General features: G+C 45.9%; 1 protein-coding gene across 1 annotated transcript in view; it reads right to left on the reverse strand.

Annotated features, from left to right (window-relative positions):
- DHRS7B (dehydrogenase/reductase 7B) overlaps positions 1–16,186 on the reverse strand; it is a 65,613-nt gene extending 49,427 nt beyond the window's left edge. The window contains exon 1 of the mRNA XM_077275341.1: positions 16,042–16,186. Coding sequence (XP_077131456.1) covers positions 16,042–16,061 — 20 coding nt within the window. The 5' untranslated portion in view covers positions 16,062–16,186. The remainder of the gene's footprint in view (positions 1–16,041) is intronic.
- Between the last annotated feature and the right edge of the window lie 230 nt (positions 16,187–16,416).

Consider the following 16,416-nt stretch of genomic DNA (forward strand, 5'->3'; position numbering starts at 1 on the left):
TTATCAGCAGCTGGGGGAATTGTTCTAAATATGGATGTTTAGACCTATGTGTTCATCTGACTTGTGAGTCGGGAGCTCTCCTGATACACAGGCACAACATGATCACATAAGCACGAGACCATGTGCAGCTGAAATACGCCTGAAAAAGTGATAACATTCGAAAGAATGAATACATGGATTTTTATGTAAAAAGAAGTTGCTGTTTCTTATGTTCGATCTTTTGAGTGTCCTTAACGGCTTCAGGTTTCCAAAGACACCAAGTGGTTAAAAAAGCGATCCAACCATTCTTAAGGCATTTTTTAGCTTAGAACACACTAATTTATTACAATACAAGTTGGTGGGAAGGCTCAAAAACTTTCCTGGAAAATCCCCTGTGATCTTTTTGAACATTTTTGCTTAAAAAAAACCCCAAGCAGTTGATTACTAGAGCTTAGCATACCTCTGCCATGATGGGAAGGCCCCCTACCAGTGATTGATGGGCGGCCATGTATACATGTAGATCCATGGCAGATGTCAGTCCTTATGAGTGGGTGAGATGGGTAGGGGGCGTTCTCCTTATGAATACAAGTTAGGAGTCCAAGGGTATTTCCTGGATTAGTGAAACAGTGCAATCATTTTTTGTGCTAATCACGCAGTGGATCCATCTCATTACCAAGCTGCTGTTAAAGGAACTCTATATGAAGAGTCATCCTATGCTGACAGAGCCTGTCCTGGCATACTGTCCTACCGATCTGAGGCCACGTGTGCTATCAGTATACGAATAGAACACACAGTGGGAGGATGGCGGCCCCTCTAGGCCAGATATCACACTGGATGGAGGAGTTTCAGACAACCCTTTTGTGGGCAGCATATTATTGTGACAGCTCTGCAGAAACTACCGATAAGGCATTGTTCACACTTGCATTTTGACAATCAGTTTGTCTGTTCCATTTCTAGGAAGAAACAAAATGAATGTAATAATGGCCCTAGCAGCAGGAGGGCCTCGCTGAGTGTCCGGGGACGTCTGGGTTATTTATGGGTTTCCAGAACAGAGGCGGCAATACATGCCCCGATTTCCGCCTGCATGTGCTCGTATACGCCTTTACACTGTGTTCCAAATTATTATGCAAATTGAATTTCAGTGTCGTAAAGATTTAATTGTTTTGTTTTTCAAATAAACTCGTGGATGGTATTGTGTCTCAGGGCTCAATGGATCACTGAAATCAATCTTAAACACATGTGATAATTAGTTTTCCAGGTGATTCTAATTAAAGGAAAACTACTTAAAAATGATGTTCCACATTATTAAGCAGGTCACAGGTTTCAAGCAATATCGGAAATAAAAAGGATCTCTCTCTTCCTGAAAAGCATCAAATAGTGCAATGCCTTGGTCAAGGGATGAAAACAATAGATATTTCCCGAAAACTTAAGCGTGATCATCATACTGTGAAGAGATTTGTGGCTGAATCTGAGCACAGACGTGTTCGTGCTGATAAAGGCAGAATGAGGAAGGTTTTTGCCAGTCAAGTTAATCGGATTAAGAGAGCAGCTGTTAAAAAGCCATTACAAAACAGCAAACAGATATTTGAAGCTGCTGGTGCCTCTGGAGTCCCTCGAACTTCAAGGTGTAGGATCCTTCAAAGGCTTGCTGTGGTGCATAAACCTACTATTCGGCCACCGCTAAACAGTTTTCACAAGCAGAAACGGTTGTAGTGGGCCCAGACATACATGAAGACTAATTTTCCAACAGTCTTGTTTACTGATGAGTGTCGAGCAACTGTGGATGGTCCAGATGGATGGAGTAGTGGATGGCCACCATGTCCCAACAAGGCTGCGATGTCAGCAAGGAGTGGAGGAGTCATGTTTTGGGCCGGAATCATGGGGAAACAGCTGGTAGGGCCCTTTAAGGTTCCTAAAGGTGTGAAATTGACCTCTGCAAAGTACATAAAGTTTCTGACTGACAACTTTCTTCCATGGTATAAAAAGGAGAAACGTGCCTTCAGGAGCAAAATCTTCTTCATGCATGACAACGCACCATCTGAAGCTGCAAAGAAAACCTCTGAGTCATTGGCTGCTATGGGCATAAAAGGAGATAAACTCATGGTGTGGCCACCATCTTCCCCTGACCTCAACCCTATAGAGAACCTTTGGAGTATCATCAAGCAAAAGATCTATGAGGGTGGGAGGCAGTTCACACCAAAACAGCAGCTCTGGGAGGCAATTCTGACTTCATGCAAAGAAATACAAGCAGAAACTCTCCAAAAATTCACAAGTTTAATGGATCCAAGAATTGTGAAGGTGATATCAAAGAAGGGTCCTATGTTAACATGTAACTTGGCCTGTTAGGATGTTTTGGAGTTAAATAGCATTTTTGTTCAGTGAATGTGACCTCCTAATGCTGCAAATTCCACAATTGAGCATTTTCAGTTCTTTAAAACATATCAAATGTTTAGAAATTCTACTGTGCCTAATAATTTGGAACAGTGCATTTTGAGTTTTTATTCATTTTGGAGATTATACTGTTATCATTGGGAGGTTTCTCAATAAAATTCAATGTATAATCTAACGGGTGATGACTTATTAGACTGACTGTCATTTGCCCCGACCTTTTAGGAAAATCTGAGAAAAATTTAATTTGCATAATAATTTGGAACATAGTGTATATACTGCTCCATTAGGCTGCAGTCACACATAACGTATAAAAAAAAAAAAAAAAAACGGTCCATTTTTCACGGCCAAGAATCACACAAATGTTCCCTGGACAGTGATCCGTGTGTAATCAGTTTGCAGTGCGAGGATGCGATTTTCTCACATTTAACCCCTTCCCGACCTTTGTTGCATACGCTGCGTCATGAAAGTCTGTGCCAATCCGACCTATGACGCAGCGTATGCGTCATGGAATGATCGCGTCCCTGCAGATCGGGTGAAGGGGTTAACTCCCATTTTACCCGATCTGCAGAGACAGGGGGAGTGGTGCTTCAGCCCAGGGGGGGTGGCTTCACCCCCCCCCCCCGTGGCTACGATCGCTCTGATTGGCTGTTGAAAGTGAAACTGCCAATCAGAGCGATTTGTAATATTTCACCTAAAAAACTGGTGAAATATTACAATCCAGCCATGGCCGATGCTGCAATATCATCGGCCATGGCTGGAAATACTTAAGTGACCCCCCCCACACCCACCGATCGCCCCCCCAGTCCTCCGTTATGGGGTCCGGTCCCCTCCGTCCGCCTGCCGGCTCCCCCGTCCTCCTGTCCGCTCCCTCCTTGTTTGTATTCATGTTTGTATTTGTGCTCCAATCCACCCCCCCACCACCCCTTCATACTTACCGATCCTCCCGGTGTCCGTACGTCTCCTCGCTGGGCGCCGCCATCCTTCAATATGGCGAGCGCATGCTCAGTGCGCCCGCCGAATCTGCCAGCCGGCAGATTCCTTACAAGTACATTTTGATCGCTGTGATAGGTTCTATCACAGCGATCAAAATAAAAAAAATAATAAATAACCCCCCCCCCTTTATCACCCCCATAGGTAGGGACAATAATAAAATAAAGAAAATATATATTTTTTTTTTTTTTCGTTTTCCACTAGGGTTAGGGTTAGAACTAGGGGTAGGGTTAGGGGTAGGGTTAGGGTTACGGGTAGGGTTAGGGGTAGGGTTATGGCATGTGCGGATTTGGCCGCGGATCCGCAGCGGATTTGGCTACGGATCCGCAGCGGATTGGCCGCTGCGAATTCGTTGCAGTTTTCCATCAGGTTTACAGTACCATGTACACCTATGGAAAACCAAATCCGCTGTGCCCATGGTGCGGAAAATTCCGCGCAGAAACGCTGCGTTGTATTTTCCGCAGCATGTCAATTCTTTGTGCGGATTCCGCAGCGTTTTACACCTGTTCCTCAATAGGAATCCGCAGGTGAAATCCGCACAAAAAAACACTGGAAATCTGCAGGTAAAACGCAGTGCCTTTTACCTGCAGATTTTTCAAAAATCGTGCGGAAAAATCTCACACGAATCCGCAACGTGGGCACATAGCCTTAGGGTTAGGGTTGGAATTAGAGTTAGGGTTGGAAATAGGGCTAGGGTTGGAAATAGGGTTAAGATTAGGCTTGTGGTTAGGGTTACGGATAGGGTTAGGGGTGTGTTGGGGTTACAGTTGTGGTTAGGGTTGGGATTAGGGTTAGGGTTGGGATTAGGGTTAGGGTTGGGATTGGGGTTACGGGTGTGTTGCGGTTAGGGTTGTGGTTAGGGGTGTGTTGGGGTTAGGGTTGTGATTAGGGTTATGGCTACGGTTGGAATTAGGATTAGGGGTGTGTTGGGGTTAGTGTTGAAGTTAGAATTGAGGGGTTTCCACTGTTTAGGCACATCAGGGGTCTCCAAACGCAACATGGCGCCACAATTGATTCCAGCCAATCTTGCGTTCAAAAAGTCAAATGGTGCTCCCTCCCTTCCAAGCCCCAACGTGCGCCCAAACAGTGGTTTACCCCCACATTTGGGGTACCAGCGTACTCAGGACAAACTGGGCAACAACTGTTGGGGTCCAATTTCTCCTGCTACCCTTGCAAAAATAAAAAATTACTTGCTAAAACATAATTTTTGAGGAAAGAACAATTATTTTTTATTTTCAGGGCTCTGCGTTATAAACTTCTGTGAAGCACTTGGGGGTTGAAAGTGCTCACCACACATCTAGATAAGTTCCTTCGGGGGTCTAGTTTCCAAAATGGGGTCACTTGTGGGGTGTTTCTACTGTTTAGGCACATCAGGGGCTCTGCAAATGCAACGTGATGCCTGCAGACCATTCCATCAAAGTCTGCATTTCAAATGTCACTACTTCCCTTCGGAGCCCTGACATGCGCCCAAACAGTGGTTTACCCCCACATATGGGGTACCAGCACACTCACAACAAACTGGGCAACAAATATTGGGGTCCAATTTCTCCTGTTACCCTTGTGAAAATAAAAAATTGCTTGCTAAAACATCTTTTTTGAGGAAAGAAAAATGATTTTTTATTTTCACGGCTCTGCGTTGTAAACTTCTGTGAAGCACTTGGGGGTTGAATGTGCTCACCACACATCTAGATAAGTTCCTTGGGGGGTCTAGTTTCCAAAATGGGGTCACTTGTGGGGTGTTTCTACTGTTTAGGCACATCAGGGGCTCTGCAAATGCAACGTGATGCCCGCAGACCATTCCATCAAAGTCTGCATTCCAAAACGTCACTACTTCCCTTCCGAGCCCCGGCATATGCCCAAACAGTGGTTTACCCCCACATATGGGGTATCAGCGTACTCAGGAGAAACTGGACAACAACTTTTGGGGTCCAATTTCTCCTGTTACCCTTAGGAAAATAAAAAATTCTGGGCACTTGGGGGTTCAAAGTGCTCACCACACATCTAGATTAGTTCCTTGGGAGGTCTAGTTTCCAAAATGGGGTCACTTGTGCGGGAGCTCCAATGTTTAGGCACACAGGGGCTCTCCAAACGTGACATGGTGTCCGCTAATGATTGGAGCTAATTTTCCATTCAAAAAGCCAAATGGCGTGCCTTCCCTTCCGAGCCCTGCCGTGCGCCCAAACAGTGGTTTACCCCCACATATGGGGTATCATCGTACTCAGGACAAACTGGACAACACATTTGGGGTCCAATTTCTCCTATTACCCTTGGGAAAATAAAAAATTCTGGGCTAAAAATCATTTTTGAGGAAAGAAAAATTATTTTTTTATTTTCACGGCTCTGCGTTATAAACTTCTGTGAAGCACCTGGGGGTTATAAGTGCTCACTATGCATCTAGATAAGTTCCTTGGGGGGTCTAGTTTCCAAAATGGGGTCACTTGTGCGGGAGCTCCAATGGTTAGGCACACAGGGGCTCTCCAAACGCGACATGGTGTCCGCTAACGATTGGAGCTAATTTTCCATTAAAAAAGTCAAATGGCACGCCTCCCCTTCCGAGCCTTGCCGTGCACCCAAACAGTGGTTTACCCCCACATATGAGGTATCGGCGTACTCAGGAGAAATTGCCCAACAAATTTTAGGATCCATTTTATCCTGTTGCCCATGTGAAAATGAAAGAATTGAGGCTAAAAGAAATTTTGTGTGAAAAAAAAGTACTTTTTCATTTTTACGGATCAATTTGTGAAGCACCTGGGGGTTTAAAGTGCTCACTATGCTTCTAGATAAGTTCCTTTGGGGGTCTAGTTTCCAAAATGGGGTCACTTGTGGGGGAGCTCCAATGTTTAGGCACACGGGGGCTCTCCAAACGCGACATGGTGTCCGCTAAAGATTGGAGCCAATTTTTCATTGAAAAAGTCAAATGGCGCTCCTTCCCTTCCGAGCGCCCAAACAGTGGTTTACCCCCACATATGAGGTATCAGCGTACTCAGGACAAATTGGACAACAACGTCCATGGTCCAGTTTCTCCTTTTACCCTTGGGAAAATAAAAAAATTGTTGCTAAAAGATCATTTTTGTGACTAAAAAGTTAAATGTTCATTTTTTCCTTCCATGTTGCTTCTGCTGCTGTGAAACACCTGAAGGGTTAATAAACTTCTTGAATGTGGTTTTGAGCACCTTGAGGGGTGCAGTTTTTAGAATGGTGTCACTTTTGGGTATTTTCAGCCATATAGAACCCTCAAACTGACTTCAAATGTGAGGTGGTCCCTAAAAAAAATGGTTTTGTAAATTTTGTTGTAAAAATGAGAAATCACTGGTCAAATTTTAACCCTTATAACTTCCTAGCAAAAAAAAAATTTGTTTCCAAAATTGTGCTGATGTAAAGTAGACATGTGGGAAATGTTATTTATTAACTATTTTGTGTCACATAACTCTCTGGTTTAACAGAATAAAAATTCAAAATGTGAAAATTGGGAAATTTTCAAAATTTTCGCCAAATTTCCGTTTTTTTCACAAATAAACTCAGAAATTATCGACCTAAATTTACCACTAACATGAAGCCCAATATGTCACGAAAAAACAATCTCAGAATCGCTAGGATCCGTTGAAGCGTTCCGGAGTTATTACCTCATAAAGGGACACTGGTCAGAATTGCAAAAAACGGCAAGGTCATTAAGGCCAAAATAGGCTGGGTCATGAAGGGGTTAAGCATCCGTGTGACATCCGTATGGAGAGATTTTCTTGCCGGCTTACAAAATGGACATTGTCATGATCTCTGCAGGCAGAGATCATAGCAAGCCTATAGAGGGACAAGCTCTCGGAAGATGGAACTATACTGACCATGAACTAAGCCTGCCGCGCAACTAGAAATAGCCAGGTAGCATTTCCTATTTATAGCTAGATGCCCAGCTCTGGCCTAAGACCTAAATAGCTAGCAGAGGGAAATATAAGACCTGGCTCACCTCTAGAGAAATATTCCAAAGAAGACAGTAGCCCCCCACATATAATGACGGTGAGTTCAGATGAAACAACAAACGCAGCAGGAAAATAGTCTTAGCAAATTTGAGGTCCGCTTACTAGATAGCAGAAGACAGATAGTATACTTTCATGGTCAGCAGAAAAATACTAACAAAACACCATCCAGAGATTACCTTAAACTCTGGCATTAACTCATAACGCCAGAGTAGCAATCCCTGATCGACGAGAGCTTTCCAGACACAGTAACAAAACTTCAGCTGCGAACTGGAACAAATAGGCAAAACAAAACATGGACAAAAGTCCAACTTATCAGTAGTTGTCTAGAAGCAGGAACAAGCACTGAGAGGCATCAGATAACATTGTTGACCGGCAAGAAACCACCAGAGAAATGAGCTTAAATAGCGACACCCACTACTGATGGAATCAGGTGAAACAGGAAAGAGGATGACAAGTCCAATTCCACAAGCGGCCACCGGGGGAGCCCAGAATCCAAATTCACAACAGTACCCCCCCCTCAAGGAGGGGGCACCGAACCCTCACCAGATCCACCAGGGCGACCAGGATGAGCCCTATGGAAGGCACGAACAAGATCAGAAGCATGAACATCAGATGCATTGACCCAAGAATTATCCTCCTGGCCGTAACCCTTCCAGTTGACCAGATACTGGAGTTTCCGTCTGGAAACACGAGAGTCCAAAATTTTCTCCACAACGTACTCCAACTCACCCTCAACCAACACCGGAGCAGGAGGCTCAAGAGAAGGTACAACAGGTACCTCATACCTGCGCAATAACGACCGATGAAAAACGTTATGAATGGAAAAGGACGCAGGGAGGTCCAAACGGAAAGAAACAGGATTAAGAATCTCCAATATTCTATAAGGGCCGATGAACCGAGGTTTAAACTTAGGAGAAGAGACCCTCATAGGGACAAAACGAGAAGACAACCACACTAAATCTCCAACACAAAGCCGAGAACCAACACGACGATGACGGTTGGCAAAACGCTGAGTCTTCTCCTGTGACAACTTCAAATTGTCCATAACCTGCCCCCAGATGTGATGCAATCTCTCCACCACCGCATCCACTCCAGGACAATCCGAGGATTCCACCTGACCGGAGGAAAATCGAGGGTGAAACCCCGAATTACAGAAAAACGGGGACACCAAGGTGGAAGAACTGGCCCGATTATTGAGGGCGAACTCTGCCAATGGCAAAAAAGCAACCCAATCATCCTGGTCAGCAGAGACAAAACACCTCAGATATGTCTCAAGGGTCTGATTAGTCCGCTCGGTCTGGCCATTAGTCTGAGGGTGAAAAGCAGATGAAAAAGACAAATCTATGCCCATCCTAGCACAGAATGCCCGCCAAAATCTAGACACAAATTGGGTACCTCTGTCAGAAACAATATTCTCAGGAATACCGTGCAATCGGACAACATTCTGAAAAAACAGAGGAACCAACTCAGAAGAAGAAGGCAACTTGGGCAGAGGAACCAAATGGACCATTTTAGAGAAACGGTCACAGACCACCCAGATGACAGACATCTTCTGGGAAACAGGCAGATCTGAAATAAAATCCATCGAGATGTGTGTCCAAGGCCTCTTAGGAATAGGCAAGGGCAACAGCAGTCCGCTAGCCCGAGAACTACAAGACTTGGCCCGAGCACAAACGTCACATGACTGCACAAAGACTCGCACATCTCGTGACAGAGAAGGCCACCAGAAGGATCTTGCCACCAAATCCCTGGTACCAAAAATTCCGGGATGACCTGCCAATGCAGAAGAATGTACCTCAGAGATGACTCTGCTGGTCCAATCATCCGGAACAAACAGTCTATCAGGCGGACAACGATCCGGTCTATCCGCCTGAAACTCTTGCAAGGACCGCCGCAGATCAGGAGAAACGGCCGACAAAATTACTCCCTCCCTAAGGATACCTGTGGGTTCAGAATTACCAGGAGAGTCCGGGTCAAAACTCCTAGAAAGGGCATCTGCCTTAACATTCTTAGAACCCGGTAGGTATGACACCACAAAATTAAAGCGAGAAAAAAATAAAGACCAGCGCGCCTGTCTAGGATTCAGGCGTCTGGCAGTCTCAAGATAAATCAAATTTTTGTGGTCAGTCAATACCACCACCTGATGCCTAGCCCCCTCGAGCCAATGGCGCCACTCCTCAAACGCCCACTTCATGGCCAAAAGCTCCCGATTCCCAACATCATAATTCCGCTCTGCGGGCGAAAATTTGCGAGAAAAGAAGGCACAAGGCCTAATGACGGAGCAGTCGGAACCTTTCTGCGACAACACTGCCCCAGCTCCGATCTCCGAAGCGTCAACCTCAACCTGAAAAGGCAGATTCACATCAGGCTGACGCAACACAGGGGCAGAGGCAAAACGGCGCTTAAGCTCCTGAAAGGCCTCTACAGCATGAGGGGACCAATTAGCAACATCAGCGCCTTGTCTGGTCAAATCAGTCAGTGGTTTAACGACATCCGAAAAACCAGCAATAAATCGGCGGTAAAAGTTGGCAAAGCCCAAAAATCTCTGAAGACCCTTAAGAGAGGAGGGCTGAGTCCAGTCACAAATAGCTTGCACCTTGACGGGATCCATCTCAATGGAAGAGGGAGAAAAAATATACCCCAAAAAGGAAATTTTCTGGACCCCAAAAACGCACTTAGACCCCTTCACACATAAAGAATTAGACCGCAGAACCTGAAAAACTCTCCTGACCTGCTGGACATGAGAGTCCCAGTCATCAGAAAAAATCAGAATATCATCCAGATATATTATCATAAATTTATCCAGAAAATCGCGGAAAATATCATGCATAAAAGACTGGAAAACTGAAGGGGCATTAGAAAGACCAAAAGGCATGACCAAATACTCAAAGTGGCCCTCGGGCGTATTAAATGCGGTCTTCCACTCATCCCCCTGCCTGATCCGCACCAAATTATACGCCCCACGAAGATCAATTTTAGAGAACCACTTAGCACCCTCTATACGAGCAAACAAATCAGTAAGCAATGGCAATGGGTATTGATACTTAACAGTGATCTTATTCAGAAGCCGATAATCAATACATGGTCTCAAAGAGCCGTCTTTTTTTGAGACAAAGAAAAACCCAGCTCCCAAGGGAGAAGAAGATGGACGAATATGTCCCTTTTCCAAAGACTCCTTTATATATTCCCGCATAGCAGCATGTTCCGGCACAGACAAATTAAACAAACGACCCTTTGGATATTTACAACCCGGTATCAAATCTATGGCACAATCGCACTCACGGTGCGGAGGTAACGACCCAAGCTTGGGTTCGTCAAAGACGTCTTGATAATCAGAGAGGAACTCAGGGACTTCAGAGGGAATGGACGACGAAATAGAAACCAAAGGTACGTCCCCATGAATACCCTTACATCCCCAGCTCAACACAGACATAGCTCTCCAGTCCAAGACTGGGTTGTGAGACTGCAACCATGGCAATCCCAGTACCAAATCGTCATGTAAATTATACAGCACCAGGAAACGAATAATCTCCTGGTGATCCGGATTGATACGCATGGTTACTTGTGTCCAGTATTGTGGTTTATTATTAGCCAATGGGGTGGAGTCAATCCCCTTCAGAGGAATAAGAGTCTCCAAAGGCTCTAAATCAAAACCACAACGATTGGCAAAGGACCAATCCATAAGACTCAGAGCGGCGCCAGAGTCAATATAGGCGTCCGTGGCAATGGATGACAAAGAGCAAATCAGGGTTACAGACAAAATAAACTTAGACTGAATGGTGCCAATGGAAACAGACTTATCAAGCTTCTTTGTACGCCTAGAGCATGCCGATATAACATGAGTAGAATCCCCACAATAGAAACACAATCCATTCTTCCGTCTAAAATTCTGTCGCTCACTCCTGGACAGAATTCTATCACACTGCATACTTTCTGGCGTCTTTTCCATAGACACCGCCAGATGGTGCATCGGTTTGCGCTCCCGCAGACGCCTATCAATCTGAATAGCCATTGTCATGGACTCATTCAGACCTGCAGGCAAAGGGAACCCCACCATAACATCCTTAACGGCATCAGAGAGACCTTCTCTGAAAGTTGCCGCCAAGGCGCACTCATTCCACTGAGTAAGCACAGACCATTTACGGAATTTTTGGCAGAAAACTTCAGCTTCGTCTTGCCCCTGAGATAGTGCCATCAAAGTTTTTTCTGCCTGAAGTTCCAAATGAGGTTCCTCATAAAGCAAGCCCAAGGCCAGAAAAAACGCATCCACATCGCGTAACGCAGGATCCCCTGCTGGCAATGAGAAGGCCCAATCTTGAGGGTCACCCCTGAGCAAGGAAATCACAATCCTAACCTGCTGAGCAGGGTCTCCAGCTGAACGAGACTTCAGGGACAAATAAAGCTTACAATTATTTCGGAAATTCTGGAAGCTAGCTCTATTCCCTGTGAAGAACTCCGGCAAAGGAATTCTCGGCTCAGATACCGGAGCATGTACTACAAAATCTTGTAAATTTTGTACTTTCGTGATGAGATTATTCAAACCCGCAGTTACACTCTGGAGATCCATTATTGTCAGGTGCACACAGAGCATACAGAGATTAGGAGGAGAGAGAGAAAAAAGACTGCAGCAAGGCAGACTGGAGGGAAAAAAAAAAAAAATTCCAGCAGACTTCTTATAACTCTCCTTTCTCAACCTGGGTCTTTAACACTTTAGTGGCCGGTCAAACTGTCATGATCTCTGCAGGCAGAGATCATAGCAAGCCTATAGAGGGACAAGCTCTCGGAAGATGGAACTATACTGACCATGAACTAAGCCTGCCGCGCAACTAGAAATAGCCAGGTAGCATTTCCTATTTATAGCTAGATGCCCAGCTCTGGCCTAAGACCTAAATAGCTAGCAGAGGGAAATATAAGACCTGGCTCACCTCTAGAGAAATATTCCAAAGAAGACAGTAGCCCCCCACATATAATGACGGTGAGTTCAGATGAAACAACAAACGCAGCAGGAAAATAGTCTTAGCAAATTTGAGGTCCGCTTACTAGATAGCAGAAGACAGATAGTATACTTTCATGGTCAGCAGAAAAATACTAACAAAACACCATCCAGAGATTACCTTAAACTCTGGCATTAACTCATAACGCCAGAGTAGCAATCCCTGATCGACGAGAGCTTTCCAGACACAGTAACAAAACTTCAGCTGCGAACTGGAACAAATAGGCAAAACAAAACATGGACAAAAGTCCAACTTATCAGTAGTTGTCTAGAAGCAGGAACAAGCACTGAGAGGCATCAGATAACATTGTTGACCGGCAAGAAACCACCAGAGAAATGAGCTTAAATAGCGACACCCACTACTGATGGAATCAGGTGAAACAGGAAAGAGGATGACAAGTCCAATTCCACAAGCGGCCACCGGGGGAGCCCAGAATCCAAATTCACAACAGGACATATAATGGACCATAAAATCATGAATAAATAATGTGGAAGCCTATTTATTGGCTCCCCAAGTTTCACCCTATAAGCGAAAAAAATTGCGTGGTCTCCCGTGCAATTTTCTTCGCCAGAGTGGGAAAGCAGACGGCCGGGGCCGATATTTGTAGCCTGGGAAGGGGTTAATACCCATGGATCTTCCCAGGCTATGAATATCAGCCCGCAGCTGTATATTTAGCCTTCACTGGCTATTCTAATAGGAGTACCCCCAAAAAAAATGACGTGGGGTCCCCCTATAATAGCCAGAAAGGCTACGCAGATAGCTGTGGGTTGATATTCATAGCCTAGGAAGGGGCCATTAATATTCAGCCCCCCCCCGGCTAAAAATACCAGCACCCAGCCACCCCTGAAAAGGCGCACCTGTAAGATGCACCAATTCTGGCACTTCGCCTCCCTCTTCCCATTGCCCTGTAGCTGTGGCATATGGGGTACTAAGGGTTTAATGTCACCTTGCTATTGTAAAGTGACATTAAGCCCAGTTAATAATGGAGAGGTGTCAATAAGACACCTATCCATTATTAATCCAATAGTATGAAAGGGTTAAAAAAAAAACACATTCAAAATAAAGATTTTTAATGAAATAATTAAACACAGGTTTTCCATCTTTATTACACTCCCATTCCAAGCGAAGCCATTGTTCTCCTGTAAAAAAATAAAAAAACAACAATATCACATACCTGTCCACTGTACAGTGAAGTCCCACGCTTCAATCCATCTCAAGGGGTTAAATAGTTTACAACCGGGAGTGGTGCTAATGCTAAACCACTGTAAACCACTGTGTAATGAATGAAAAGCTGCCTGCGCAGCCTCCCCGCCTGATCAGACATGAACGCTCTAGCTTGGGAAAGTTTCTGAACTTTTTCCCACGCTGCAGAGTTCACCTCAGGTCAGGCTGTGAATCTGCGCATGTTCAGTGACATCAGCGGTAGTCAGCCCCACCTGACCTGAGGTGAACTTGACAGCGTGGGAAAATGTTCAGAAACTTTCCCACACTAATGAGTTCATGTCTGGTCAGGCGGGGAGGCTGCGCAGGCAGCTTTTCATTAATTTCTACGTGGTTTACAACCCGGCCGGTAGCATTAGCACCCAATTGTAAACTATTTAACCCCTTGAGATGGATTGCAGCGTGGGACTTTACTGAAGTGCGGACAGGTATGGGATATTGTTGCTCTTTGATTTTTTACAGGAGAACGAGGGCTTCGCTTGGAATGGGAGTGTAATAAAGATGGAAAACCTGTGTGTTTAATTATTTCGTTAAAAGATTTTATTGTTAATGTGTGTGTGTGTGTGTGTGTGTGTGTGTGTGTGTGTGTGTATTTTTTTAACCCTTTCATACTATTGGATTACTAATGGCTAGATGTCTTATTGACACCTCTCCATTATTAACCAGGCTTAATGTCACCTTACAATAGCAAGGTGACATTATCCCCTTATTACCCCATATGCCAATGCCACAAGGAAATGGGAAGAGAGAGGCTAAGGCTATGTGCACACGTAGGAAGGGTCTCTGTGGGTTCTCCCGCAGCGGATTTGATAAATCTGCAGGGTAAAACCGCTGTGGTTATCCCTGCAGATTTATCGCGGTTAGTTTTGCGGTTTCTGCTGCGGGTTTACTCCTATACTATTGATGCTGCATATGCAGCAATATGCAGCATCAATAGTAATGTTAAAAATAATAAAAAATGGTTATATACTCACCCTCTGACGTCCCGATCTCCTCGGCGCTGCCGGTCCGGTTCCAAAGATGCTGTGCAAGAAGGACCTTCGTGACGTCACGGTTATGTGACCGCGGCGTCATCACGGTCATGTGACCGCGACGTCACCGCAGGTCCTGCTCGCACAGCAACCCAGCGACCGGACGGCCGCGTGCAGCGCTGAGAGGTGAGTATATCATTATTTTTTATTCTTTATTTTTTACACTAATATGGTTCCCAGGGCCTCGAGGAGAGTCTCCTCTCCTCCACCCCGGGTACCATCTGCACATGATCCGCTTACTTCCCGCATCGTGGGCACAGCCCCATGCGGGAAGTTAGCGGATCAATGCATTCCTATGTGTGCAGAATCGCAGCGATTCTGCACAAAGAAGTGACATGCTGCGGGTTGTAAACCGCTGCGTTTCTGCGCGGTTTCTACCGCAGCATGTGCACTGTGGATTGCAGTTTCCATAGGGTTTACATGTTAATGTAGACGCAATGGAAACTGCTGCGGACCCGCGGTAAAACCCGCAAAGTGTGAACATGGCCTAAGTGCGCCTTTTCTGGGGCAGCTGGTATTTTTAGCCAGGGGGGTCAATATCCATGGCCCCTTCCTAGGCTATGAATATCAGCCAGCAGCTGCCTGCGTAGCCTTTCTGGCTATTAATTATAGGGGGACCCTACGTCATTTTTGGGGGGGTTCCCCTATTAGAACAGCCAGTAAAGGCTAAATATACAGCTGCGGGCTGATATTCATAGCCTGGGAAGATCCATGGATATTAACCCCTTCCCAGGCTACAAATATCAGCCCTGGTCGTAGGCTTTCCCACTCTGGCAAAGAAAATTGCGCGGGAGCTCACGCAATTTTTTTTTGCTTGTAGGATGGAACTTGTGGAGCCAATAAATAGGCTTCCACATTATTTATTACTGATTTTCTGGTCTGGGATCCATTATATGTCCATTTTGCAAGCCGGCAAGAAAATCTCGCCATACGGATGCCACATGTATGCTTAGATGTGAGAAAATCACATCCTCGCACTGCACACGGATTACATACGGATCACTGTTGGGAAACATTTCTGCGATTCTCGCCCGTGTAAAACGGATCGGTTTTTTATACGTTGGGTGTGACGCTGGCCTTACATGCAGAGGGCTCCTTTCCACTTGCGAGAAATACGTCCGTGTCTCGCATGTGAAAACCAAGCTGCGGCGCCGGCACTCCAGAGCGGAGAGTTCGGCTGCATAGCAACACATGGAGCTGCACGCTCCGCTCCCAAGTGCCAGAGCTTGGTTTCCACATGCGAGACACAGAGGTATTTCTCGCAAGTGGAAAGGAGCCCATACTGATATATCCGGACCTGTAAATACGCATACATTCCTATACGCACCCATCCACACCAGTGTGCAGTAACGCACGGCTGTATGATACATGTGCACTGCACTGACTCATACAGGAGCGGACTCTCCTGTGATGCGATCTCCGCGCTCCCGGATCCCTCCGCCCTATAGCGCGGGCAGAACTCACCTGGACACAGAGAGAACCATTCACGCCGGCTCCGGAGCTGCAGGCACGGCCGGTCCAACATCCAGCAGTCAGGAAGGTGACAGCCACCGCGAGATCTGCAACTGCGACCTGCCTGGTGACCTCATCCCGAGTCATGTGACCAGAATGGGCGTGGCAGTTGTAATCACATGATCGTGTCTTGCTGCTGTGCTTCGCGTGCTGTGTGCGGTGGACGGTGATGTGCTGCTTGGGAGCGCGCTGTAGTGGGAGTGGGGCGGCCGCTGCGGTGTCGGAGGCTGTGCTGGTGGAGTGGACGTTGTGGTGCTATAGTGGAGATCCTGCAGTGGTAGAGGATGGTTGCTGTGTGGGTACAGTGGGAGCTGTGGTGGAGAGCAC

Source organism: Ranitomeya variabilis, chromosome 7 (assembly GCF_051348905.1).
Source record: "Ranitomeya variabilis isolate aRanVar5 chromosome 7, aRanVar5.hap1, whole genome shotgun sequence".
Classification (NCBI taxonomy): domain Eukaryota; kingdom Metazoa; phylum Chordata; class Amphibia; order Anura; family Dendrobatidae; genus Ranitomeya; species Ranitomeya variabilis.